Source organism: Aptenodytes patagonicus, chromosome 1, assembly GCF_965638725.1.
Source record: "Aptenodytes patagonicus chromosome 1, bAptPat1.pri.cur, whole genome shotgun sequence".
Lineage (NCBI taxonomy): Eukaryota > Metazoa > Chordata > Aves > Sphenisciformes > Spheniscidae > Aptenodytes > Aptenodytes patagonicus.
Window position 1 is genome coordinate 196,554,402 of NC_134949.1, and position 25,954 is coordinate 196,580,355.

Below are 25,954 nucleotides of genomic sequence, written 5' to 3' on the forward strand. Positions count from 1 at the left end.
TGGCTGCTTGTGCGGGCCGGGCTGTGAGGACGAGGGTGGATGGTTCCCACCGCCCCGCGGTAAGTCTCACTGAGGAAACGGGGGGGGGACGACACACGGACTGGGGTCCACCCGGTGTTCGGCGCCCCTCTCGGTGCCTGGCCCATTCTCCCCCCGCCTCCCCCCCCCCCCCCCCCGAGTCTCAATGAATGGGCCCGGCTGGAGCTCGGGGGAGAACGGGGCTGGGGGAGGTGCTGTGAGGGCGACCCCGGATTTCCCTCAGCGGAGGTGGCCGTTGTCTTGGAGACCGCCCCCCCCCCCCCCCCCCCCCCGCGACCGGGCCTGCCTCGGCCCTGAGCCTCCCGGGGCGGCACTGCCGCCCCGGGAGGCTCAGGGCCGAGGCAGGCCCGGCCCGATGACAGCTCGCCCTGCTTAGGCCTCGAAGCACCAGGACATGAGGGAAGACATCACCTCAGCATGTCCCATCCCAGCCCCGCCTCAGCGCCCAGGTGTCCAAATCGGCGGAGGGTCGATCCGCATCCTTCTTCCTCAAGTTCTACCGCGTGGCACTTCGTGGTCGTGGCAAGGCGGGAGCCGTTAGTGTCTTAAAAATGACACTGCCACTTTTAAAATGCTGGAAGCGGCGTGTCAGTAAAGAGTGAGGTGTTATTCTATAAAGCGCATCAGGGAGCGTTTGAGGACCTCTAACAGTACAAGTCCAAACATCTCCCACCTGGAGTGCCGCGTCCAGCTCTGGGGTCCGCAGCGCAGGAAAGACACGGACCTGTTGGAGCGGGTCCAGAGGAGGGCCACGAAAATGGTCAGGGGATGAAACGCCTCTCCTCTGAGGAAAGGCTGAGAGTTGGGGTTGTTCAGCCTGGAGAAGAGAAGGCTCCGGGAAGACCTTACGGTGGCCTTTCAGTATATAAAGGGGGGTTATAAGAAAGACTGAGCCCTTCTCTCAGGTGCTGTTGTGACAGGACAAGGGGCAACGGTCTTAAACTGAAAGAGAGTAGGTTTAGATTGGACATAAGGAAGACGTTTTTTATGATGAGGATGGTGAGACGCTGGCACAGGTTGCCCAGAGAAGTTGTGGATGCCCCATCATTGGTAGTGTTCAAGGTCAGGTTGGACGGGGCTTTGAGCAACCTGATGTGGTGAAAGATGTCCCTGCCCATGGCGGGAGGGTTGGACTAGATGATCTTTAACCCAACCATTCTATGATTCTGTGATCTTGTGAATAGGTGAGAGTTTAGATCTAATGAGGAGCTCTCCAGTCACCCCCATCACTTGGGTCAGATACGTTAACATATACCTTTCTAAAGAAAATATTTTTTTATATTCTTAAAAATATTTCCCCTGTAGCAAGTAAAAGGTAATCAGAAAGATAGATTTCTTTGGTTTTGTTCTGAAAGCCTTGCAAAGGCTGGGTGCGTTTAAGCTGCTAATGACTTGGGGGAGAATGGGGAGGGGGCTTGTGTAGGTCATGCCCAGCTAATATATGACCATCAGTGCTTCTTTCCCCACAAAGTGCAAATGGAGGACGCAGTGAATGTGGGGTAACAGGTGTGTAATTTCTTTCTTTCTCCCTACTTCAATAAATCAAATCTTTAACTATACTGAGGTGAAGAGGAGAGCAGAGCAGGAGCTAGGGCAGTGGGTTTCGGTAGCGTGCTGGAAGTCAGGGGACTTGGGTTCTTTTCCTTACTCCCCTACAAGTATGCCAAGTGACATTCTGTGCCGTAGTTTCCTCCTGTGTAAAATGTGTGTATTTATGTGCAAAGACGCTTTCAGAATTGGTTCTGGAGAGAAAATACTTAGACAAACTGGTAGTGTTTCAGCAAGCTGTATTTGGAAGTGACACGATCCCTGTGCACTTGCCAACGTTCTTGTCCCTTTTTACTTTCTGTTTCGTTTCCCGATTTCTTCCATTTTGTTGCAAAGTAAACCCTGCTTGTAGGAAACGGCGCAGGTACCAGAGAAGCAGCCAGAGGCACGTGACTGTTTCTTTCCCTCAGCTGCTTCTCCTCTGTCTTCTGTTTTGCGGCTTCATTTGCTCTGTCATTAGTGGAGTGTCAGTGAAAGGGAAAGCTGGCTGTGAAGAGTTGCAGAAGGACTTTGTGACAGCGAGTGATTTGACTATAAAATAGCAGGTGAAAATCCAGCATTAATAAGTGGAAAATGATGCATGTGTCAAAGCAACAATCATAATGCTGATGCCTTATCTGATACCACTTAGGAAAGAGATCTGGGGGACTATGATACGTAGTTCTATGAAAGTGCCAGCTCCATGCTCAGAAGCACTCTAAAATGTGATTGAAACATTAAGCATTATTAAGAAAAGAAGAGAAAAATGCAGAATGCCATTGTGATTTTGCATTGTAAATGGTAGCCCACCCTTTTGAAGGTCGTTTGCTCCTCTTGGAACATAGCAGGAGTAGCGAAGAGATTGAGAAGTGACAGGGATGATCAAAGATGTGGAGCAGCTTCGGTACAAGGAACAACTAAATTGTTTCAGATTCTTCAACTTGAAAAAGAGACAGTAGGAGAAAGAACAACAGATCTGTGCTGTCACGAGTGTTACTGGAGGAGCTGAGTAAGGAACAACTGTCTTGCCTTTTCAGACAGATCCTGGGGTGTCAAATGGAATCCGTGAGTGGCAGGCTTAAGATCTGTGAAAACAAGGGGTTGTTTAAGCGAAATGTATTTAAACTATGGAACTGGAACCACGCCCTTAGCCATTCTCTTCTCACTTGAGAGCAGCCAGCCGGATCCATTGCCCTGCTTAGCTCAGTATCCTCTCCCTGGCAGTAATCTGTAGCAAAAAGCTAGGGAAGAGCACAGGGCCGAAGCAACACTCCTGTGGGGGGCAGGATACTGAGCTAAATGGGGCAGCGGGTGCAAGCTGGCTGCTTCTGCAGTGAGGAATGGCCAAGGGCTGTCCTTCCACCGCTTCAGGGTTCCTGCAGAGGTGCTGGAGTAACCCAAAAGCTGACCTTGACTTAAGGTCCTCTGTTCTCCTGCAGCACCAGGATTTCTCCCGAGCCTGTAAGAACACCAGGGACTGTAGACTCCACCTTTAGCCTCTTCCTCACGAAATTCCCAGAGCTGGATCCTCTGACTGGGCCTGAGCAGGGCCTATGTATCTGCATCGATTCCAGGTATTAGCTTGCTGCAGAGAACCTTTCCTGAGTTCTAGACCGTTCAAACTCTAGCTTGTTCTGCTTTTTAATTTCTTTCTGTCTTTGTTTTCTATTTTATTTCTAATATTTCTATTTCTATACATTTCTGTTTCTTTCTGTCGTATTTATTTAATGCTTAAGTTCTGAGACTGATGTGATGATCACTGTATAGATGGATATTGGAAATCAGTCTCTACCCTACCTCGCTTACAAGAGATAGAAGGATGGGGGAAAAAACCCCAGATGTGTGTGGAGGCGAAGTGACTTGCTGTGATTAAGTAAATTCTCAGTGGCAGAGCCAGAGGAAAAAAAAAAAAATCCCCTTCTAGTCTGGTGTTGTTCTCACTTGAGACTATCCCCTCCGTTTTATGGAAGGGAGATGGGAACTAATGAAAACAGAGGTTGGCTGTTGAAAGCCACAGAAAGGTTGCAAGATTTGCTAGACTGTGAGATTTCCTGCCCGTTTTGTACTTGGACCTTACTGCCTCTCTCTCACTAGAATAATTTACCTTCAAATCTTCTTATTTCTTGAAAGTAAAAGCAGACTTTTCTTACCCTTATCCTACAGGAGTTTGTGCTGTCAGAGGTGACGTCTCCAGCAAAGGGCAGTTTGGAGTATCACACCTACTAGGAGTGGGAAATTGTTGAAGATTTCTGCAGTGGACTTGCACAGAAACTACAGACAAAGTAAAACTTCTGCTACTAATGTGTGGCATGATGCTCTAAACTACTGGTGGGGGATGTGGGTAAAGGCTTATCCAGAAGCATTTAGACTGTTTTGTGAAATAAGTAGCTGGCCTTAAAATTTTGCAGCTGCTGAGGGAAAAGAGAGACTGTGTGAAGAAGAACAATTAAGACTTGAGTGGATATGGCCAGAAAAAGGGAACAGGTGTCCATTGGGCAAATCCCAGGATACATGATAATATGTCACTCATGTTAGCGCTCCACCTCATTGAGAGGGAATGTTCAAATCTCTCATTTCTGATTCTGCCTTCTGCCCCTTTTTACTTGCTAGCCTCTCCACGCTTCTTTGCTACATCCTTTTTACAGTAAGGAATTGGTGTTTCTTCCTTGTTTTCTGTGAACTCCTGGAAGGCACTGGAAAAGTTTGGGGACTCTCCTCGGTTGACTTGCAGACCCACATGTGGCAGAACTAGCTTAAGGAAAGCACTGCTATGAATGATTGACCTCCTCCAAATAAAAGGGGTTTCACATCTAGGGCATGACTTGCTGGCCCGCTCTTGGGCCTGTTGTTGGAGCAGGTATTGCCGAGCAAGCTTGAAAACTCTTGTATTACCCCTTATGACTTGTTAGTGACTTTCCAAGAGGAAAGAAACCAGTTTTCCTCCTGCTCTAACTGCTGGAGCTCCTGGGAGCTGGTTTCCATGCCAGCGCTGGCCCAAGGGCGGGCTTTGCCTATTCTACTAGTAGTTGTTGCTGGAGGAGCAAAGCACCAAAGTTCAGGGGATGTAGGTGAAGGAGCAGTTAGAGGGCAAGTGCTAGCAAGCTCTGCTTTCCTCTATTCATCCTGCTTGGCATATGATAGTTGCATCAATTGCTTTATGTTTTGTCCCAGTTTTCCTGCTCTAGGTGTTTTCCGGATAATGGCGAAGATGGTGAGAAGAACATGTGCGTTTTGTTCAGACGGGGAGGCTGGTTCTGTAATGTATATTGCCAAAGAGCGAAATATTGCAGCTCATCAGGATTGTCTGGTGAGTGGCTTTTAGTTGGTCGGTATCTAACAGGAATGGAGAAGAAGGGCTAAAGGGGAAGTTTCCACTGCTTGTCTATTTTTGACTCTACAATGGTGTCTGAATGGTTAGTTACCCAAACCAGCAAGCTTATATTAGATTGAAAAGCTATGGAAAGCAACAGGGCTTGGCCAGAATTTTGGAGAGGGGGAGGAGGAGGAGGACACGGCTGCACAGCTGGACACGTTGTTTTGTGGTGTTTTCATGTGTGTCTGTCCTGATCAACAGTTCTAGATACACAGTCTAGCAGTAGGAATAGGCCTTCTTGAGACACTAAATTGAATGAGGCTTCTCAGACCACAGAAAGTTGTGTGCTTACTTAAACCTTTGCAGGAAAATATTCACATCACTTGATATATCAAGGTAAAAAAACTTGCCAGTCTGTGCCTTATGTAAAATAAGGAATAAAAATAGCAGAAGTTGATTGTATAAAAATATCTGTGAAGCTCTAAGCATGCTACGATCCTAGAATGTATTTACTCTTCTTGCTGTCAAAATGCCTTCCCTTTATTCTGGGATCTTAGTGGCGCTGGTTCTTGATGTGCAGAATCAATTACAGATGCCATATTTTCCCTTCAGTGAGGGTCGCTTACTGCAGGAGATGGATCTGCTGCTGGAACAGCTTTCTGGCTTTCACTGTTCCAGCCTTCTTATTCTCGCAGGTTTTATGTTTACATCTTTATTTTTCTACTGCTTTTTTTTTTTTTTTTTAGCAGAATGTTTCAGAAACATCTGATACCTATTTTACAGTGTTACTTGGGTGTTTTGTTTGGAACAGGTTTTGTTACAACTATAATGTTGCTACAATGTTGAAACTTTCTCTCTCTAGCTCTCTTTTTTTTTTTTTTTTTTTGCGCGACAACTTTACTAATTTCTCTGCCTTCGGCTTCTCTGTGCTGTTTGGGTTTTTTGCAGTTAGCTATCACCTTCTGAGCAGACAGACTGTGCCTGCCAGTTGACATAAGAGTAGCTCGCTTTTGTTTGGAATTAGCTATATATAGTGATTAGAAAAAAGTTGCTAAGAACTTCCCCTTCCTCACTTATTGTCATGGCTCAGCATTCCTGTGGGAATTAAAGTGGCCCGAATGTGCATGTATAAATTTTTTGTGGGTTTCTCCCAGGCTTTGTACAATGTTCCTATGTTTCTCATGCAGTCAACTGTTGTCAGCATTGGACTGTGTGGAAACTTTATTACAGAGAAATGTTGCATCTAGCTGTAAGGCTGAAAAACTGGGCAGATAACAAGATGTTCAAGGTGTGGAGGTCTGTCAGCCGAAGAGCTTCTCCTCCTTACTCTGGGTAGCCTGGACTTCCAGACTTTCTTCATTCACATTTCATACTAAGTTCACTTTCTCACCCTGTTATCTTTTCTTAGTTGACCTTCAGGTTGTGTGAAATCTCCTATGTAGACAGAGGAACTTCTTCTGACTGGGAAAAGGTTTAAGCACAGCTCCCTGTTCAGTGTAGGTGAAACCTCTTAAAAACACAGAGAAAAATCAGCCTTCTTAGGTAGGGCAAGTGCAAGAAGAAAAGATATACCCTTCCCCTCTTTTCTGCACTGGTGACCGAGTCCGTCTATTAATTCTTAATATCGTCTCTTTTGTCTTCAGTTATTTTCCTCAGGATTTGTGGAATCTGAAGAGTATAACCCAGATAATCTGGATATAAGGTTTGATGTGGCATCAGTGTTGAAAGAACTCAAGAGAGGAAAGCGGCTGGTAAGGAGTTTCTTTCTGAATCTGCACTTAGTCCTATCTCATAGTACTGAAGGTTGTCTGGCCTGTTTTATGCTTAAAAAAATGCAGAAGAGTACTTGGTCCTTCTGTTCTACTAAGATTAGGGAAATTACAGATTTAGAGTTAGAAGCATTGTTTTGACATTATATTTGGTGAAATTTAGTTCATTTTGTATTAAAATGTGTTGGTTTTTCTTTTCCCCCCTCCCCCAAGACAAAAGACTAAGAGACTAAGTCCTTAGTCTAAGTTTCCTAAGAGACTTAGGTAAAGGACTAAGCCAGTGCCTGAAACAAAATTATGCAATCCATAAGTGTAAAGGGAAACACCTTCTGGTTTTAGCAGAAGGAAGGTTATTTGTATGAGGTTTTTCTTACTGGCTTTGTCCTCAGCTGCCCTCTTCCCTTACCTCCTGGGTGGAACTCTTTTCATTATGAAGTTAGCCTAGAAAACATAAATACAAGCACTAATACCAATAGGAATTGAAATAACTCGGGCAAGATTTAGGGGAGGCGGGGGGAAAGTTGCCCAGTGCCCCCACATAGCGCTCTGCATCATTTTACAAATTCATCAGTATGAAATAGAGTCAAAATAGCAAAAAAGTGGCTGAAATAATGACCAGGGTACGAGTTTGCAGGAGTGAACTTGCCTGAGGAGTTATACAGAGGCGACTTGCAATGAAAGATTTGATTTTCCCACAGAGGATAGTATTTGCCTTCTGTGGCAAGATTTTCAGTAGCTGCCTGTAATGCTTACCTGCTAAACCTCATCCTGTTCCAGGTGTGCAACTTCTGTCGTAAGAAAGGAGCCACTGTGGGATGTGAGGAAAGAGCCTGTCGCAGAAGTTATCACTACTTTTGTGCACGCTGCGATGATGCAGCAATAGAAACTGATGAAGTAAATGGAGTCTACCGGTATTTAACCAAATATTTTCTAACTAATTATTGTCAAAGTTTTGGTAGTGGTGTCAGGAAGAGAGACTTAAAAATTGTGTGGTTTTTAAAGTTTTTTAAAAAGGAAATATGTTCTCCTCTCTTAAAGTGATGCTTGATCCTCTGTTCCCAAGCAATAGGGGAAATGTTTTCCTTTCACAGGAAAACATCACAGCAGTGGGAAGGAATCTATTCAGTGTTTGAGCCTGTAACACACCTGAAAGATCACGAGGCCAAAACTGAGGAAGTCAGTCCTTACTGGCTATCTAGCTAGTCTTCAAGGACCAAGATTTTTATTAATGTCACTCAAGTTCTGTTGGTTCAGAAGCTTCAGTAAATGTTGTCTGAGCACAGACCAGGCTATAGCACTTCTAGGTCTGTTCACATTAGGCAAATTCTGGTCATTTTCCCTCCATATGCCAGCAGAGAACTTTGTATTCCTGCCAAATACCTTCTTATATTTCAAGTACTTTGCTAGCATTAACACAATTAAACAGACTTTAAGTAAATTTTCTGTCCTGATCATGCTAGTCCTGGTTTCCCTTGCCCTTGGGCTGCCTGCATTGCCATTAGATGGAACGAGTTGTTTGGAGGATGCAGATGAAGGGGTTGAGAAATTGGGACTTTAGGGACCTTTTGGAGTGCTGAAGGTAAAGTCTGAGGTGCATAAAACCCCTGATGTCCATTTCTGTGCAAGGCCAGAGAGATCACAGGCCATGTTAGTCTTAGATTAACCTGGTAGACCATCTAATCACTACTTGTTTCAGGAAGACATGGACTAGTGCAGTCCTTAGTAGTAGTGGAAGGTGGGTCCTTTTGTGTCAAAACACTTGCACTCCTGGCTGCTTCACTAGGGCGCTCAGTCCAAAATAAATACGTCTTTCTGCAAGGCTGTAAGCCCATCTGTATAGGGAAGATGGTATGTTTAGTTTATGCTTATAAAGCCTTCAGGATTCTGCAAAGCCCATGAAAGAGTGTAGCTGGGAAGATGGAAGCTTTCCGTGATCACAGAATAAATGGCTCTCATCATATAGCTTTAGAAAGGATACCTCAGGCTGAAGAAGACTGAACTTCTCAAGATGTTGAAAAATTAATGGGACTGATAACAGTCTACATACAAACTGATAAAGAAGTGGTTGAATATATAGTATGATTTGGTGGTTTTCTGAGCTGGTGACCTTGGAGGTTTGGAAGAGGGACCCTTAAAAATGCCTTGTATTAAGTCACTGAGACTAGTTGCTTGTCCTATAAAGAAATACAGGAAACTAGGCTATAGCAACCTGTATTGAAGAGACGAAAAAGGACTGGATTAGAGAAAGATGGTGAGGCAGGTTTCAGGGATTTGAACCCAAAGACTTTTGCACAGTACCAGCGGCATAAATAAAGCACAAAATTTGTCGCTAGCCTGAAATTATTGGAGAGAAGACTAACAGGAATTGAAAAACAGTGGACATGGATTGACAGCCCCACACACTTTTTCATGGTGAAATCTAACATGCTGAAAAGCATACCAAAAGAGAGACTTCCTTCGAGAGAGAGATGGTGTTTTCAAATTCTGAGTTGCCATCGTTGTGATGATGAGCAGTGATTATCAAAACAAATAGAGCAGAACAAAAAAGAGAAGGCATACAGTGCTATGGAAGTGGCTAGTAAGAGCAGAGGTGGGGAAATAAGCGTAATTTGTACTGCCATCTTGCAAAAATGATAGTAGGGAAGTGCTTCCAAATAAAGTGGCTTGAGTAGTAAAAGGTATTGTCTGTTCTTTATAAGATGTTCTTGTACTTAGGAAGGTTGTTTTTAACTGGGACAGAATAGAATTAAAGGGAGGGGAGGAAAAAACCAACCTCCAAAGGGCAATATTAGAAATTTAGAGTTGTAAATAAGGTGCCTCCAGTACTTAGCTTTCTGATTGAATTGTTAGGCATGCATAAATCTCTTTTTTTGTGCATCAAAATGAATTTCATGCAAAAAAGCTGGCTCGTCAAGGAAACAGACTGCGTTTCTAAGGTCAGTGCTTCTATTTTGTTAAAATAAAAGAATGACAATAATTAGAAAATGTCCTAGCAAATGCAGTTCCCTTTAAAAATTGCTTCCAAACACTTGAGCATTAGACTTGGCAAATAGATTTGTAATGAAGAGATCTGCCAAACCACACTCTTGACAAGGCAGTTTTGCTTAAAAAGTGATTTGGGATCCTTCTGTAAGAAAGGCATATTATAGAAGCTGGTTCACATTCTGTACACGTTATTGTATCCAGAAGATAAGGAATATTTCCAGCTGTATTTCTTGCATTTTGCCTCTTCCAAGGAATTCACATTGCTCTCCTAGAAAATATTCCCATCTCGCATATTACTAAAGTCTTTAAGGCATGAATGGATTGAACAGCTTTAAGCTACTGGATCTCAGACGGGGTGCCCTACTTCCTCAGGATTTGGGGACCACCTCATCAGCACTGGGCAGTGGAAATGGAGGGGCACAGAGGTCTCCAGGCAAGTAACCGGTACTGCACGTGGCAGTGCAGTGCTGTGTGGCTGTGCCAGCATGTCAGGCAGGGCTTATAAGTTGAAGCTCACTGGTAAGCAGATACATCTAAAGAGGTTCTGGACCTGGCCTGAGTGGTACAGGGCAAGGGGGCAGAACAGCAGTAGCTACAATCAAGCAATATTAGTACTGTGGTATTTCATCTTGACAGCATGAATCTCATTTTAATAAGGTGTTTCAATAAGAGTACCTCTGCCACAGTGTTTGATCGCCACACCAGATGAAATGTGTCTGACTCAGGATTTAAACAGTGAGCAAGTCCAAACAGAGTGGGGTAATGGAACTGATAATTCAAAGCTTCAGTGTTCAGAGTCCACCGAGGCTCTAAAAGTACGAATACAAGCTTGCGCATGTATGTGACTTTACAGCAGGTGCTTTTCTAGGTGGGTAAGGCTGAACAAAAATCCTGATAATTTTTTTAAGCGTCTTTCAATTTACATTCAATGAAAAGAGGGGAAAATATCTGTTAAAATCAGTCAGCATAACTGTTTACATATTTATTAATACTTTTTCTCTTTTTCTTAAAATTGAACTTAAATTTTAGAGTGTTCTGCCCAAAACATGACCCAGGCAATAGGACCAATCACTATGGTGAGTTTCTTTAATGGCTTCGTTGATTTCATTTGTTTTAAAAGTTTGCATCCTACAGTCAATAACTCATTTGAACAAAATAAATGTTACTCCACCTTTATATCGAGTGGTGGATTTCTAATCTTGCAGGAGTGGTTTGGTTGAGATCCATGCATATGCACAAAAATCGAGAAGGTTTTTTGAAGTAGGAAATGTTTATATTTTCTCTTCTCCAAATCTCCCTCAAAACTGACTTAAAACACTGTGGACCTGATCCTTCATGGAATTATTCTGTGTGCGGGCAGGTAGGCCCAAGCAGCTTGTAAAATCCACGTGAGGGATGAGAGCCACACTAACGAGTGATGTGCAAGCTTGCACTTGATTAGCAAAGAGGGGGCTGTTACAGGAGTGGTCACCTTGGGATTTTTATCTGTAGTTACGTTAAAACGTTCATATTTGCATCTTCCATATTCACAGCAGTAGTTTTTTATGTAGGGCCTTTCATTCTGAAGGATCCCAAAGAGCTTTTGAAGTGTAACAAAAGGGTTACACAACGCCTGTTTAAGAATTGCTTCCTTTGCTACAGAAATGCAGCTTAATTTGGCAGTCCTGGTCCTTGCTGATTCAGGGGTAGTCAGGAATCTCACTGAATTAACCAACCAAAGCTGTGACTTTGTTAACCTAATGCATACAATCCTGCTCAAAACGGAGTGAGTCCTAGACTGGCCTTCACTTTGAAGTTAAGCTCAGTCGGACTGTGAGCACTAATGCTAAGAGTGGTGTGCTCCCACTGAAGTCTAGCAAACTTTGGCTAATCTTCTCGACAAAGTCTGGCTCCACCCTGATGCCACTCAAGGGGTGGGTTAGGTGATTATCGTTTAAACTTTTAGCCATAGGGCCTGGGGCTTCTTAGCCAGACATACAGTCCGTTTAACTCCTGATATTGCTATGGTTCACTAAACAAATGCGGCTTCTTATTTCACGTAGTAGTTTTGCTTTTTACTTATCTGTAGTTCTGAGGCCTGACAATCCCTCCCTTTTTAAAATTAATTTGATTTCTGTGGTCTAATGGTTGTTAGTTTGTTGGGTCTGTCCAGGGTCCCAGGTGGTCTCCTGCCCAAGTACTAGACAGGGCCAGGATTGCTTCGTTTCCAGTATGAGATGAGATTAAGGCATTAGGTCACCTCCTTCATAAGGAAGGCTTAAATCTTACAAGGTTGAAGGTTTTAGTGCCTTCAGGTGCTGCATATACAATGTATGGCCTGTTCCCTGAGAAGAGAGTTTTCTCCTAGAGGAGATCTTCCAGAGCCACTTAATTTGGAAACCCTCTGTTTATGAGGGGCAAATGGATTCTGCTGGCAGTGTCTGCCTTGCCTCCTGAATGAGCTTCTCCCACCTCTGTCTGAGAGAGTAGCTGTACCCCAGGAGGTGGGGAGCAGCTGTGAGAGTTGGGTAAATGATGCTTGGTTCCCCAAGCCCAATGTCTCCTGCCTCTGAGCAGCTCTCAGACGTGTGCATGGTGCTCAATAGCCAGGAGTATCTGCTGATTAGTTGGCTGAAGTAGCAGGTACTCTGGCCCACTCCTGGCCCATCTGGGCAGGCAGGGGACACGTGTGCTGAGGGTGTTTGCAGGTCCGCACAGGGCGGGGACCGAGACAGGCTGGGATGGAAGCGCTGTGGCTCCATGGTAGAGTTTTGACTTTCAGGATCCAACCCAGGTGAAGTAGCTCAGCTGTTCTCCTGGGGCAGGCTGAGCCAGCACTGGGCCGTGTGAGAGCAGGAGCTGGTACAAAAGGGCTGCCTCTCAAGGCCTGTTTTCCCCAGTAGCTTAGAGAAAATGGGGTCAAGGAACACCCCCTTGTTCTTGGTCCAGACAACATTTCTGTGCTGAAATGTCAGGGCTCTGCTGTGTGATTGGAAGGGGATAGGGTGCCTTAGGGGCCAAGAGGTCTCCTTGCAGCTCTGTGCAGCAGGGATGGGAGGGCAGTTTGGACTTGGAAACAGGCTCCAACCTCTGCTTAACTGGAAGTGTTGGATGTGCCCAGAGTAAAGGCTGACAAACGTAGAGGAGCGGAGAACACTGTGGGGAGCAGGAAGAGTTGGGCTGCTCTTCGGACTGTGTTCCTCTCGTTTTATAAGACATCCCTAAAGCAAACATCAGGAAGAGCTGAGAAAATCCTACCACAGGTCGAAGATGTGCTAGACAGCAAGGAACACTTTGTACCTACACCAGCATCTCCTAGATTGCTCCAAATCAGGCCACCCAGCTCTATTTTGGATGAAGTAAGAGGCTATGATTTCCTTTCAGGCCATGAAAAATGCAAATGTACAGCACCGGTACCCAAAACCCAAACTTGTTTCAACAGCCTTCCTGTACCAACAGTAACTCCTCATTCCTCTTAATAGGATGATTTCTAACAGGAAAAACCTTACTAAGTGCTGCCCAAAGGATGTAGAGTTAAACAGGAATGGGGCATATAACCCCACTGCGTTTAAAACCCTCAGGTTTTGGTGGGTGGCTGAACTCTTCTCTAGCTTTCTCTGCTCCTGCCATGTCTTCCTTGCCAGAGTTAGCCTTCTCTGCTTGTGATGCTGTAGCTGTTTTCAGCAGCTGCCAGTTATGATGTTGGAGAGAGGCTGGTGCATGCTAATAGAAAGGACAGAGCAAAAGCAGATGATTTTGCGGAGATCTCATACCACGTCACTAAAACCACTTTGTAGCATAAATAATACTAAACTTACAAGTCAAATTGCTTCTGGAGGCTTTCTAGGAGGGTCGTCGTAATGATGAAAAACCTAATGCCATTTGCGTGTCTTTGGGACACCTGAAATAATTCTTTATGCAGTCTTAGTTTTGACGGTGTAGTAACATAAACAAGAATTGGCTGGAAAAAAACCAGTCATCTTTCATAAATTTGCCTGAAGTTTTTACCACTTAGAGGTAGTGCTGCTGCCAGGGAGAATAAGTTCACTCTGCCACAGTGAAAAATCTTATGTTAAAAACTGGGGTTTGATTTACTGAGGTAAAAGGCAAAGTGATACCCTAATGCTACAGTGATTTGCACTTCTTCCTAATGGTTCAGGCTTGTAATTTTTCCTACATGGAAATAATGTGAATTCCACTGAAATGTCAGGTATTTGGGGAAGCTGAAACATACTCTTGCCTTGCCACCCGAAGTGCCTTACTTCTGTAGCTTTTTGGGAAAAAGAATTTGAATGATGTGAAATCGTCGGTTTGAAGTTGACACATATTTGTTACTTTGTTTCTTGATTCCTAGATGCAGCTAATAAGAGGAGAAGGCATGCACTGAAATCTTCCACCATCATGGAACAAATGGTAATTCTGAATTAAGTAGTTCTAAAACAGGAACCCACATCTGCTATAGCAAAGGACTTCGTTAGTGAAGTATTTTGGCAGTGTATTCAGAAAGAGACTTCCTCACAGAAGCAATAACTTTTCCTTTACAGCTGCCTTGTTTTGATCTTGTCATTCTGTTAAAACAAAACTGTTTGCATTTGGAGCTGCTTCAGGCAGAGCCAATGCTGCCCTCAGGTAACACGGCACAAATGTGATAGGAACCTCCGAACCAGGCTGACTTGGTGGCTGTGATCTTGACATGACCAGAAAGAGCTTCCCTTTGGGGGCTCCTTTTCTTTGGAAGTACTCAGATTTGCTTAGGGCTTGACTCAGTTTCCATGAAAAACTGCTTTTGATGAGTCACTTGGCCTTTTAAACTGGCACTTACTCATTTGTGAGCCTGCGCTTGTGGTAAATCTGGCACATTTTCATTGCAGATCAGGTAGTTCTCAGCTCTGCCAGTGAAGATGGCCTTCCCAAGGGTTGGGGAGCTATCAAGCAGAGCATCCCTCTGGTTGGAGGGGGAGTTGTTTTAGAGGCTGTTGTTAAAATAAGCTGTACTTACAGGTTTTCTAAGTTTTGAGGTGATTCTCTTGGCTCCACAGAAGTATGCATGGGAACTCCCATTGACTCTTGGGGGGAGCGGGGGTGGGATTTCTCCTTTCTAGAGGGATTAGCATCCAGCTTTCCTTGGGGAAAAACTTCTGCCTTTTCCAGGTCTTGAGATTAAAGGGAGGTCATGTGAGGGGATGTGGATGATCTTTGCAGCTTTTATGTAGTACTCTTATAAGGGTAGGTTATTTGTCTCCAAGAATTTCTCAGCTGTAAATCCACTTACGTTCCTGGTATTGTAACTGAGATTCATTTGACCTGTTACCCATGGTAATGTGCTGTTTCTGCTGCTCTCCAGTGCTAGCGATCTCGGAAATCAGTACAAACACTGCAAATAAGAAGCTGGGGGGCTCCAGGATTTAGCACTGTGGGATAGTTTACCATTGAGTAAGCAATGCATTTTTACACCGGTGGCATTTTGTGGCAGAGCTTAAGAATTATTTGTAGTACTGCGCTATGACGTGGAACAGCAGAGAATGACTGCGTCCTGCCCAAAGGGAAAGAAAAATATTCCCCCGCTCTTCTCAAATCCTTTCTAGTGTTACATCAGGTCTAGGGAGCTAAACATCATTTGCACTGGGAGTTAGCAGTAGGCATTTGTTAACATCTGTGCCATTTGCAAATGCAGTAATTAAGGAGGGTGGTGTCCCAGGTGTCGGGCTTTTCTTAAAGAAAAAATAGAGTTTGTGCTTTGAAGCAATTTTTGCTTCCCTTCTTAAAAATGGAATGTCTGGAGAGGAATATCATTAGCTGTGCAGAGAAGCTGACTGTGTTCACAGAAGTATGGGCTGCTTTTTATCTTTCTGCTAATACAGAGGTAAGATAATGAAAACAAAGCAGTAAATGTCAGTATGATGTAAAAATATGTTGTTTTGATTTTTTTACAGAGCGCAGAAGAGACAGCAGAAGAAAACAGTTTACGGATACTAAAAAGAAAAAACAACAGGCATAAAGGTGCGACTCACTTTATAGAACAACTAGGGGATACTGTGATCTGTTACGTTGAAATTCAGAGCTTGGAGATGGTTGACAGCAGCGATGCTGCAAAGGTATCTTTATTATTCTCCCGAGACGAGTGACTCTCCAAGCTCTGGCAAGGGAGCGGAAGTCTGATTTGCAGAGTGACTGTGCAGGTTTTAATAGTTGTGCGGCAAACAAACCTCAGTGCTTTGGCCGAGACTTGCTGTGTGATGTGAACCGGTGAATTCACCCGGGAATGCCCCTGCTCTGGCTGGCTGCTGTGTTCAGCTGTGTGTCTCCAGCAAACAGGGTTGCCTCTGCCTGACTGCCCCCGCCTCCATATCAATACAGTTAAATGTAAAATGTAATCATTTCTTCTTCACCTCGGTCTCCTTGGGCTGAGCTCCTCTTGAAGGAGAAGGGTGCAGTTCTGCCAGGTGGTGCTCTGGAATGGGTTAGCAGAGGAGGTGCTGTGAGGAGCGGGGGCTTGAGCAGTAACCCAGCAGTGAGAGAGGAGTTCAGCACACCTTGAACAGGAGCTCTGGCTCACCGGGTAGGAATGGGACTTGCTAAACGCTGCTACAGTTATTGCTGCCACCGCACGCTTATGTTATTTTGAACGCTAGATGTACATAGGGTGCTTAGCACAATGTGGTATTTTCCTGCATAAATATGGTATTACAACAGTGAAATCAACCACTGGACCCATCCTTCAGTTCTGCAGTTTTCATGTTACCCCAAAAGTCCTGCTGCAATTGCTTGTCGGGATTATGCTGTCGCTTGGAAGTTTGGAAGGCATTAGTGGTGATTATTCGCCTTCCCATGGCTATGCTTAGTATATGGGCATGGTATTGTAACAGTAGGTGGCTGCCTAATGTTTTTTCTGAATTTTTACTACCACTATAAAGAACAGGGAACCTATAAAGAATCCTGAAATACTTGTAGGGCATCTGGTGTAAGTGAAATGACTTTTCTTTTCTCACAAATGTCTCCAGTAAAAAGTAACATTGTTTTTAATGGAGACTGGCAGACTTCTGTGAGCTGTCTGATAGCCCTTTCCTTTTGAACAGCCCATTGAACTGATCTTACTGAAACCTGTCACTGACCTGCTACTCTGAGATGAAGAAAAAATAGGTAGTTATTTCCCTAGCAGTCCAAATCTGACAAAGTAGGTGTATAAAATGGGCTGTAATAACCAAGTTTAATGCCTGGATCACTTGGAGTAAAAATAGACTTAATTCTCTTACCAAATCCAATACTGATTCACTTCTTGCACTATTTTCTGTCCTTTAGCCTGTTCAGTCCATGGTGTGGTCCTGAGGACTGGAAGAAAAAAAAAAAAAGGCAAGACAAAGCACTTGCTTTCCTATACTAGGGGATATCAGGAGGCTTTAGGAATGGTGCATTTAGAGTTGTGGAGATATTTGCTTTTGATGAATGAAGCCAAATCTAGAGCTTAGGTAATTCTATACCCAGTGCAATGTTTACGTTTGCTTGACCACATTTTTGTTCCCACTGAAAAGGGCTGAATGGGTAACTGGAGGAGCCACAGATTTGCATAAGTGTTTGTTACTGGAAGAGGGACTTAAACCAAAGTCTTTGTTTCTGAAGCGAGCGAGTGAAGCCCATGCAGCTGTGGTCAGGATCACTTCTGTATGAGAGTGTGTGTTTTTATGTTTTAACAGTCCGAATAGACTTTCTTAGGAAATGCAAGCAAGCCGGGCTTCTGGATGACATATTTGAAGAAATGCTGGACACACTTCACCTGGCGCAGGAGAAACTGATGGATGACAACACTTCAGAAACAGGTATGGAGACCCATGGGGGACTCTGCTCTCAGAGCAGAAACGCTGATCTGAATGCCAGGCACTCGGCCCTGGGTCACCTTCCTGAGGATACTTCTGTAGTGCCAAATAACTGGGTCCTGTCTTATTTCTGCAGCTGCACAGCATGTGGAGAGTGAGTATTTTTTGGTATACCCATGTCAGCAGAGGGGAAGAGCTGCCAACTCAGCATGCTCTAGTAAGGCCTTCATCTTTGAATTTTTGAAGCCACCTTTTACCCGTTGGCATAAGCATAGGTAGGTTCAGCCAGACCTCTTCTCCCAGGCACTGAAGAAGAGAGAGGTCCTGAAAAGAACCAGGAGGTTTTATTTGGATCATGAGTCTGTGTTGCTCTTACAGCTTCACAGAGGGACCAGCTACCTGTTAATATCAATCAGCCCTCTCTTTTGAGGGAGAAATCCCTGAGTATGTACATTTTAAGTCTTTGGATGATTAATTAGAACTTTAATGTCAACTGTTAGTGTGTATTTGGGGGTTTTATGGGTTTAATTATCAGCTTGTATGAAGCACTTTGTTCTTGGAGGATTCCACTCTAATGCTGCTTTGTCCACAACACAGTTAAAAAAGAGAATTTCAAACCTTCCTCTCCTATTGTCCTCCCAGTTTTACAAAGTTATGAATAATACCTTTGGATAAAGGATGCTAATTTATGCAAAGTAACTGAAGCACATGCATGGAAAGTGAAATGTCCCACCTGGCTAAATCTTCCTCGCGAGCAGCTTGCGTGTAACATGACAGCAGCTGCTAGAAGCAGTAATGAAGTCCAGGGCACATTAGGGGTTCAAAGGTTTTCACCATTAAGCAAACCTCTTAGCAGTCATGCAAACTCTGTAGGTGTTTGTTTTGTTTCATTGGAAGCCTCAGTTATGAAACTGAGACATAATTTTGGGCTGGTTTTTAACATCGAACAGCGATAGCACTGTCCCACCTGTCACATGGTCTGTCAAGAGGAATTGGTATGGTCAGTCCTGCCATTACACGTGCAGTCCTGACACGACTGTTCACCTGGTGCAGACCCAGAAAGGGAATTACAGGTAGGTCCCTTTTCCTGTTTTCTGTATGAAACTAAAAAAAAAAAAAGAAAGTAGAATTGAGAAATTGATCCTTCTTTCTCAATATATGAGAAGGAAGATATCTTAAAACCTCAAGCAATCGGTATGATATAAAATAAGTACTGTTTCATGCTACTTCTAATGTAGGGCTCTGCATTAATGCAAGGGTTCTGTAAACTTTTGTTCAGTAATATTAAATCAAATTATCTCTTTCCCCAGAGTATGAAGAGACGGTGATATCACTCTTTGACTGTGGACTGTTTGAAAATGTACTGACAAATATTCATTCAGGTATGTGAAAAAAGCTGTCAGAGCATAGAATCGTTTAGGTTGGAAAAGACCTTTAAGATCATCAAGTCCAACCGTTAACCTAGCACTGCCAAGTCCACCACTAAACCATGTCCCTAAGCACCACGTCTACGTGTCTTTTAAATACTTCCAGGGATGATGACTCCACGACTTCCCTGGGCAGCCTGTTCCAATGCTTGGCAACCCTTTCGGTGAAGAAATTTTTCCTCATGTCCAATCTAAACCTCCCCTGGCGCAACTTGAGGCCGTTACCTCTCATCCTATCGCTTGTTACTTGGGAGAAGAGACCAACACCCACCTCGCTACAACCTCCTCTCAGGTAGTTGTAGAGAGCGATGAGGTCTCCCCTCAGCCTCCTTTTCTGCAGGCTAAACAACCCCAGTTCCCTCAGCCGCTCCTCATAAGACTTGTTCTCCAGACCCTTCACCAGCTTCATTGCCCTTCTCTGGACACGCTCCAGCACCTCGACGTCCTTCTTGTAGTGAGGGGCCCAAAACTGAACACAGTATTCGAGGTGCGGCCTCACCAGGGCCGAGTACAGGGGCACGATCACTTCCCTACTCCTGCTGGCCACACTATTTCTGATACAGGCCAGGATGCCATTGGCCTTCTTGGCCGCCTGGGCACACTGCCGGCTCATGTTCAGCCAGCTGTCGACCAGCACCCCCAGGTCCTTTTCTGCTGGGCAGCTTTCCAGCCACTCTTCCCCAAGCCTGTAGCGCTGCATGGGGTTGTTGTGGCCAAAGTGCAGGACCCGGCACTTGGCCTTGTTGAATCTCATAGAGTTGGCCTCGGCCCATCGATCCAGCCTGCCCAGGTCCCTCTGCAGAGCCTTCCTACCCTCGAGCAGATCAACACTCCCGCCCAACTTGGTGTCGCCTGCAAACTGACTGAGGGTGCACTCGATCCCCTCATCCAGATCATTGATAAAGATATTGAACAAGACTGGCCCCAAAACTGAGCCCTGGGGAACACCGCTCGTGACCGGCCGCCAACTGGAGTTAACTCCATTCACCACCATTCTTTGGGCCCAGCCATCCAGGCAGTTTTTTACCCAGCGAAGAGTACGCCTGTCCAAGCCACGAGCAGCCAGCTTCCCTAGGAGAATGCTGTGGGAGACAGTGTCAAAGGCCTTGCTGAAGTCCAGGTAGACCACATCCACAGCCTTTCCCTCATCCACTAAGCAGGTCACCTGGTCATAGAAGGAGATCAGGTTGGTCAAGCAGGACCTGCCTTTCATCAATTGATGCTGACTGGGCCTGATCACCTGGTTGCCCTGTACGTGCTGTGTGATGGCACTCAGGATGATCTGCTCCATAATCTTCCCTGGCACCGAGGTCAGACTGGCAGGCCTGTAGTTCCCCGGATCCTCCTTCCAGCCCTTCTTGTACATGGGCATCGCATTTGCTAACCTCCAGTTCACTGGGACCTCCCCGGTTAGCCAGAACTGCTGATAAATGATGGAAAGTGGCTTGGTGAGCACTTCTGCCAGCTCCCTCCATACCCCTGGGTGGATCCCATCCATCCCCATAGACTTGTGTGTGTCTAAGTGGTGTAGCAGGTCGCTAACCATTTCCCCTTGGATTATGGGGGCTTCATTCTGCTCCCCATCCCTGTCTTCCAGCTCAGTGGCTGGGTACCCGGAGAACAACTGGTCTTACTACTAAAGACTGAGGCAAAGAAGGCATTAAGTACCTCAGCCTTTGCCTCATCCTTTGTCACTATGTTTCCCCCCACATCCAATAAAGGATGGAGATTCTCCTTAGCCCTCCTTCTGTTGCTAATGTATTTACAGAAACATTTTTTATTGTCTTTTACGGCAGGAGCCAGATTAAGTTCTAGTTGGGCTTTGGCCCTTCTGATTTTCTCCCTGCAGTAGCAGTTGGTATGGTTTTTGGCACTGAGGTTATTCTTCTGAGCATTTTGATAAAATGACCATTTAAAATGAAAATGCCAAGGAACTTTTTTCTCAACATTATATAAATAATTGAATAAAAGCTCTTGCTACCTGAATCTTTAGAAATACAGTATGCCAAATCTGGCTGGCTGACCTGAAGGGGAAGGCAAGTCACAGTTCCACAGCTTTAAAAGACCGAAGGGTCTCCACCCCAGAGGAACTTCCCTCTCCTGCAGGGCGCACTCGTGTCCTGTTTCTGCAGGTTATTTCCCTTCCTCCTCTGCAGCCTCCCTTCAGCAGCTTCCCTGCATTACAGCTTTGCTCCTGTCTGATGAATGCTGTTCAGACTGGCTGTTGTGTTTCAGTTAAGAGCATTAAACACTATGAGCAGAAGTTCCCTGGACCTGATGGCAATTGTTAACGTGCTTGGAAAAACAAGCTGAGAGCGCTCACAGAGTGAAATGAAAACAAGGGCAGGAGCGGTCACTTGGGACCACTGGTGTGGAAGGAAACCCTGGGGCCTGGACTCCAGTCTCAGCTATTGTAAGCAACGAGGTTAAAACCGTTTGTCAGATAGGCAGGTCTCTTGCTCCCATTTCCCTCGCTAACAGTTAGCATCCTTGTTCTAACTTCTGCTTTAATTTATCCCTGTGAAAAGGTGGGGTTTAATTAGCTAACGCTGAGGTTCAGTGCGTGAAGGTGATGTTTGCTGTTTCCCCCGTTCCACCTTCACTTGACTGAGAAAGCCAGGCCCTCTCTAGTGTCCTGTTCTCACATTTAAATTCCTCTTTTGGAAATGGGAGTGACGGGTGTTGCAGAGTTATCCGACACAGGGTTCCGCAAGCGCCTCATCTGAGGGCATTAATACATCTCCGCTCATAATTCCCCATGTGACACCACCTTGGACCACACTTGTTTCTTTCACAGCTGCATCAATTATTTCATCCTCTTCTCCGCTTACAGGAGAAATTCTTGATACTGGCACCTACATACACACAACCGTGTGATGCTCGTGTGTAACAGCTGTCCCCTCTCCAGTTCCCCGCTACTTGAGCAGCTCAGTTCTTCCTGTACCACACAATCTTCTTTTCTGATCCCGTCAGCCTACTTTTAATTTCAAGGTCAATAATGAAAACACACATCAAGGTTGGTTCCAAAACTGATCCAGGAGGAGCTCTTAAAATGAACCAGCCAGAAAGGAATGATAAGCATGTTAATTACAAGTGGAACTGCAGGGAGGGAAGGAAATAGCTCCTTTTTTTTTTTTTTTTTTTTTTTTTTTTAATTTTTTTGTGTGTGTGTGTCCCAATTTGTCTTCCAAGCTCTAGCTACTCAGTCTCTCTGACGGTGTATGAAGGACTAGTATAAATACTGTCTGCTCTTTTTCCTGGAACTGATGATTTTGGGTCATCTGATGTGCTTTACCTTCAATCCGTGTTTTCATCTTATCTTTTTTTGACTTCTTGGATCATCGTGCAAAACCTGTTACAAAGCCTTACGCATCAGCACAGCAAGGTTACTCTGAACTGTAGTTGTTGATACTGCTTTTTTAAATCCCTTTTATATCCAGGGATAAACAGTCCTTTTGCAGCATGCAGCTTTACTGCAAACTTGGCTGCATTTAAAACTTTTCGTGTGGGACCTGCTATTGCCTCATCAGTGATTTCAAAATTCTAGGTTGGAGTTTCTTCTTGTCTCCTCCAAGGAAAAGTGACTTCCTTGAGTTTTGCTTTCCGCTCTGTTGCCATGTCTCCTGCTTGGGGCGATACCTCAGTCGGCTTTAATCTCCTCTTCTTGCTGGTCAGCAGTCTGTCCAGTAGCTTTTGAGCTCCTTGGTAGGATTTGTTTTCAGGGGATCTGTAGCAGTGAATTCTGCAATTTAGTTGTGCAGAGAAGGCGACACTTCGTTTTAAAACTGTTGTGCGGTACCTTCACCGAGAGCCCCTTAGCACTTGTCTTACGGAAGAGCGAGTGCAGTCATTCCAGGTCCACATTCCTCAGGCCATTCCCGATTTTACAGGAATACATACTCTTTCCCTTTAGGTCATCTCCTGTATGAGGTGGAAGGTTCCCAATCTGTTATCTATCTATCTGCCTTCCTGTGGAAGCGCTCCCGTAGGCCAGTCATTCCCATCACTGACATCTTTCTCTGGGCTGTTGCTGTTTGTCACATCCTTTTGGAAGAAGAGAAATGGAGCCGTATGTGTTCCGTCTGTAGGTCACCCATAGGCTGGATACAGTGACACAATCGTTATGTTTCCTCTTAGTTTTGTTTATTTCTGATAATTTATTAATTCATATCCGAATATTCTCCAAGAGTTTTTTCTCCAGCTCCCACTTGTGCACGTCCAGCTTTTTTCTTCAAGTATGTGCCTGCTAGTTCTTTTAACCACGTAGGCTTGATACCACGTGGAAACGCCATAAAGGCTGCCCGTGGCAAGCAATGAAGACGACGATTTCCATTGCAGTCTTGTCAACTGTTGAGCTGACGCTGTGGAAGGGTGGGCACGGACCATGGTGGGACACCGATGGGCCGTGACACCCGCCTGCAGAGGAAAGCAGAGAGGAGAGGGGGCACCTGCTTTTTTTTCAGTCAGAGCTAGGGTGAGGCGTCAGGTCCCTCTTCAATGTACTGCTACCCAGAATTTTCAAGAGGCGGTGGACGCCACCGTCGTTCTGGCTGCCCGTTTCCAACATCCGCGCTCAACCTCATTGGGTAATGTATTTAAAAATGCGTTATGAAAGTGTGCGCACATACACAGTCCTCCACGTACACACACAAACAGCAGCAGCGAGGGGCTTTCTGAACAGAGAGGAAGAAGCAGGGGGAAGGCAGAAGGCCAAAGGCTTTTCTTTTTAGAAATCACAGTTAAGGGTGGTTCAGGCTCTGTAATTCAGAACGAACAGGGGTAAACGGCTGGAGCTACTTTCCCCGCTCCACCCATTACAACTTTGGAGACCTCCTTCAATGTCTTCCCCCCTAAAAAAGTGAAAAATACATTTTTGCTTCTCACTAAAATCTTAACTCTGGTATTCTCGCGCACTGTGAGAAAACGTGTTTGTGTTCACTGTCTAACTTTGCTGCTCAGAGGTCACCGACACCTCTGCGTGTTTTGTTACTGAACAGAGGAGGCGCTTCATTTAAAACTTACAGTTAACAATATAAGGTTACGGTAATGCTTCTGAATTCTAGCGAGGCCTGTTACCGAGCGCTCACTGATTTCAATAGTCTTCAACATCAGAAAAATGGCAGCAGAAACCCAGTCAGGCAGGGCTTTGCGAGTAAGGTGAAGAACGGGGCTAACCCCATCAGCATACTGGCAATAACGGTTTTGCCAGAAGCAGGAACATTAAACACTCTTGAGTCACGTTTTTGAGACTCTAGGTGTTGAATGCAGTTGTCCAAACCATCTCTTTCTAGGTTTAATTGTGGTGGTGGCTAAACTCCATTAGGCTTGTAAATTTGCTTTAAGTAAGTGTGCAATTCAGAGATGTTATCTTTAAAGATTCAAAATGCATCTTTATTGGAGGAGTCCCCATACAAATGGATTCTGAAAATGGAACTGGTAAAGCTCATATGCAAAATAACACGGGGTTAGTAACTAAACTAAACTAGTAAGTTTTACATTTGCTGTGATGGTTTAAATTAAATCTGTAAGGTAGCTGGCTCTGAGACTACAGTATATGGATGGCAGAGTATGTAACTCTGCTGCTTTGTGTTTTCTTCCGACACTTCGATACTTCAGCTGTCATCTCTTTCATACAACACACAGTCCATCTCTTCATGACGAGACCAAGCGTACAGGGCGGCAGGCTGAAGACTTGGCTTCAGAAAGGCAGAGGTTTCATTGTAGGCTATGTGTTAATGCATATATAACGTATTTTAAATTAGTAATAGTTGCACATGAATAAAAGCTTTTATCCCTTTCTTTTTCATAATAGGAACAGAGGAAAAAATCCAGGAACTTCTGGAAAGCAGGAAAAGACTGGATAACAAGATTGAGCTGCTGCAGGACTTAAAAGAAGTCGTCCTTCCGGCCCAAGAGAACACCGCTAATACATCTAGTACAGTGTCTGACTAACCCCTCGGTCTGTCTGTAGTGGTGTCAATATTTAGGGTTTTCTAATGATAGAAACCATAGAGCACGTCTGGTCAGTGTCGAATTTATCCCCCCCTTCCCCTGCCAAGATTGGGACACAGCAAGAGCTGGGTGTTTTACTCATTTTTATACCTCACTGTTGCAATAATTTTAAGTTGTCCCTTTCTTTAAATTTTACTATGGATCAGTGAGTGTTATACACCAAACTTAGCTTTTTTTAAAGCTCAACAACACCCTCCAGTGAAGACTTTTTTCTCAAAGACACAGAAGCATCAGCTTTTTAAAGTCAGTTTAACTGTGGGAGCCCTCTTCTGACTGTGTGCGGTAGCTGCTTCGCTGTCTGCAGCTAGACAGCGGTGTTTTAAGGATCACACGGCTGCTTTGGCTTTCCAAAGAAGATAAATTAGCAGAACTTGCACTCAAAGAAGCCTTCTGAATTATAAACAGGAGTTTGTTGGTTTTTTGTTTTAATTAAACAATGCTTGATTGACTGCTTAATGTATAACTAGTTCTGCTGCAATGGCAGCAATGAAACAGTGTTTGCAGGCAGACCAGAAATGGTTGGGCATCGTACTCTAAACAACATATACAATGTAAAATGGATCAGACAATGGACCGTATCTTCCTTTCTCCATTAAGAAAGGCTATGACTTCCCTGTGTTTTGTCTTAAAAAAATTGTTTGAATACAGAAAAGCATTGGTTAGCTACAAAAGGGTAAGTTAACAAAATAAAACGTTTTTAAGAAAGTGGTGTGTTCAGTCATGCTCGCTAGCCTCACTCTTGCATGGGACGCAGCCGAGGAGGGGGTACGCTGTCAGGCCATGGTTCAACCACAGCTTGCCTCTCAGTAGCGAGCAGAGCGGGACCAGAGTCACCCATTGCCCTGATGATCATGTCAAACACCGCCTGTCATGACAGGCTGCAGCACCGTCCTGTTAGGAGAGCTGCACTTGTTCCACGACTAGTCAAAATTTGTGACTTGATCTTGTTCTGTATGAAGGTGGAGATCAGTAAGCAGAGAGTAACATCTTCCAAAACGGAAGCGCTTGGGGTAGAACGATTAGCTGTGCCCAATAGAACAAAATACCAGTATTTTTACTTGCTTCCACAGTTCAGGCCTGCTGGCTGTCCAG

General features: G+C 44.7%; 1 protein-coding gene across 2 annotated transcripts; it reads left to right on the forward strand.

The window, feature by feature from the left end:
- Nucleotides 1–25,561, forward strand: PHF11 (PHD finger protein 11). 2 transcript variants are annotated; one of them, XM_076363932.1, is made up of 12 exons: nt 1–59; nt 3,006–3,140; nt 3,730–3,848; nt 4,738–4,873; nt 6,523–6,630; nt 7,426–7,559; nt 10,663–10,709; nt 13,967–14,025; nt 15,546–15,612; nt 17,304–17,426; nt 18,734–18,805; nt 24,663–25,561. In XM_076363932.1, the coding sequence occupies exons 4-12, from the start codon at nt 4,766–4,768 to the stop codon at nt 24,800–24,802; spliced, it is 858 nt and encodes a 285-aa protein (XP_076220047.1). In that variant the 5' UTR covers nt 1–59; nt 3,006–3,140; nt 3,730–3,848; nt 4,738–4,765; the 3' UTR covers nt 24,803–25,561. The 2 variants fall into 2 exon arrangements, with proteins under 2 accessions (XP_076220047.1, XP_076220056.1); XM_076363941.1 differs by lacking the exon at nt 3,006–3,140.
- The last annotated feature ends 393 nt before the right edge of the window (nt 25,562–25,954 follow it).

Excerpts from the sequence above, each read along its gene's own strand:
- PHF11 (XM_076363932.1), top strand. The coding sequence starts at position 4,766 with ATGGCGAAGATGGTGAGAAGAACATGTGCGTTTTGTTCAGACGGGGAG. Across the intron at positions 10,710-13,966 it reads CAATAGGACCAATCACTATG|ATGCAGCTAATAAGAGGAGA; the intron begins GTGAGTTTCTTT and ends CTTGATTCCTAG. Across the intron at positions 14,026-15,545 it reads CCACCATCATGGAACAAATG|AGCGCAGAAGAGACAGCAGA; the intron begins GTAATTCTGAAT and ends ATTTTTTTACAG.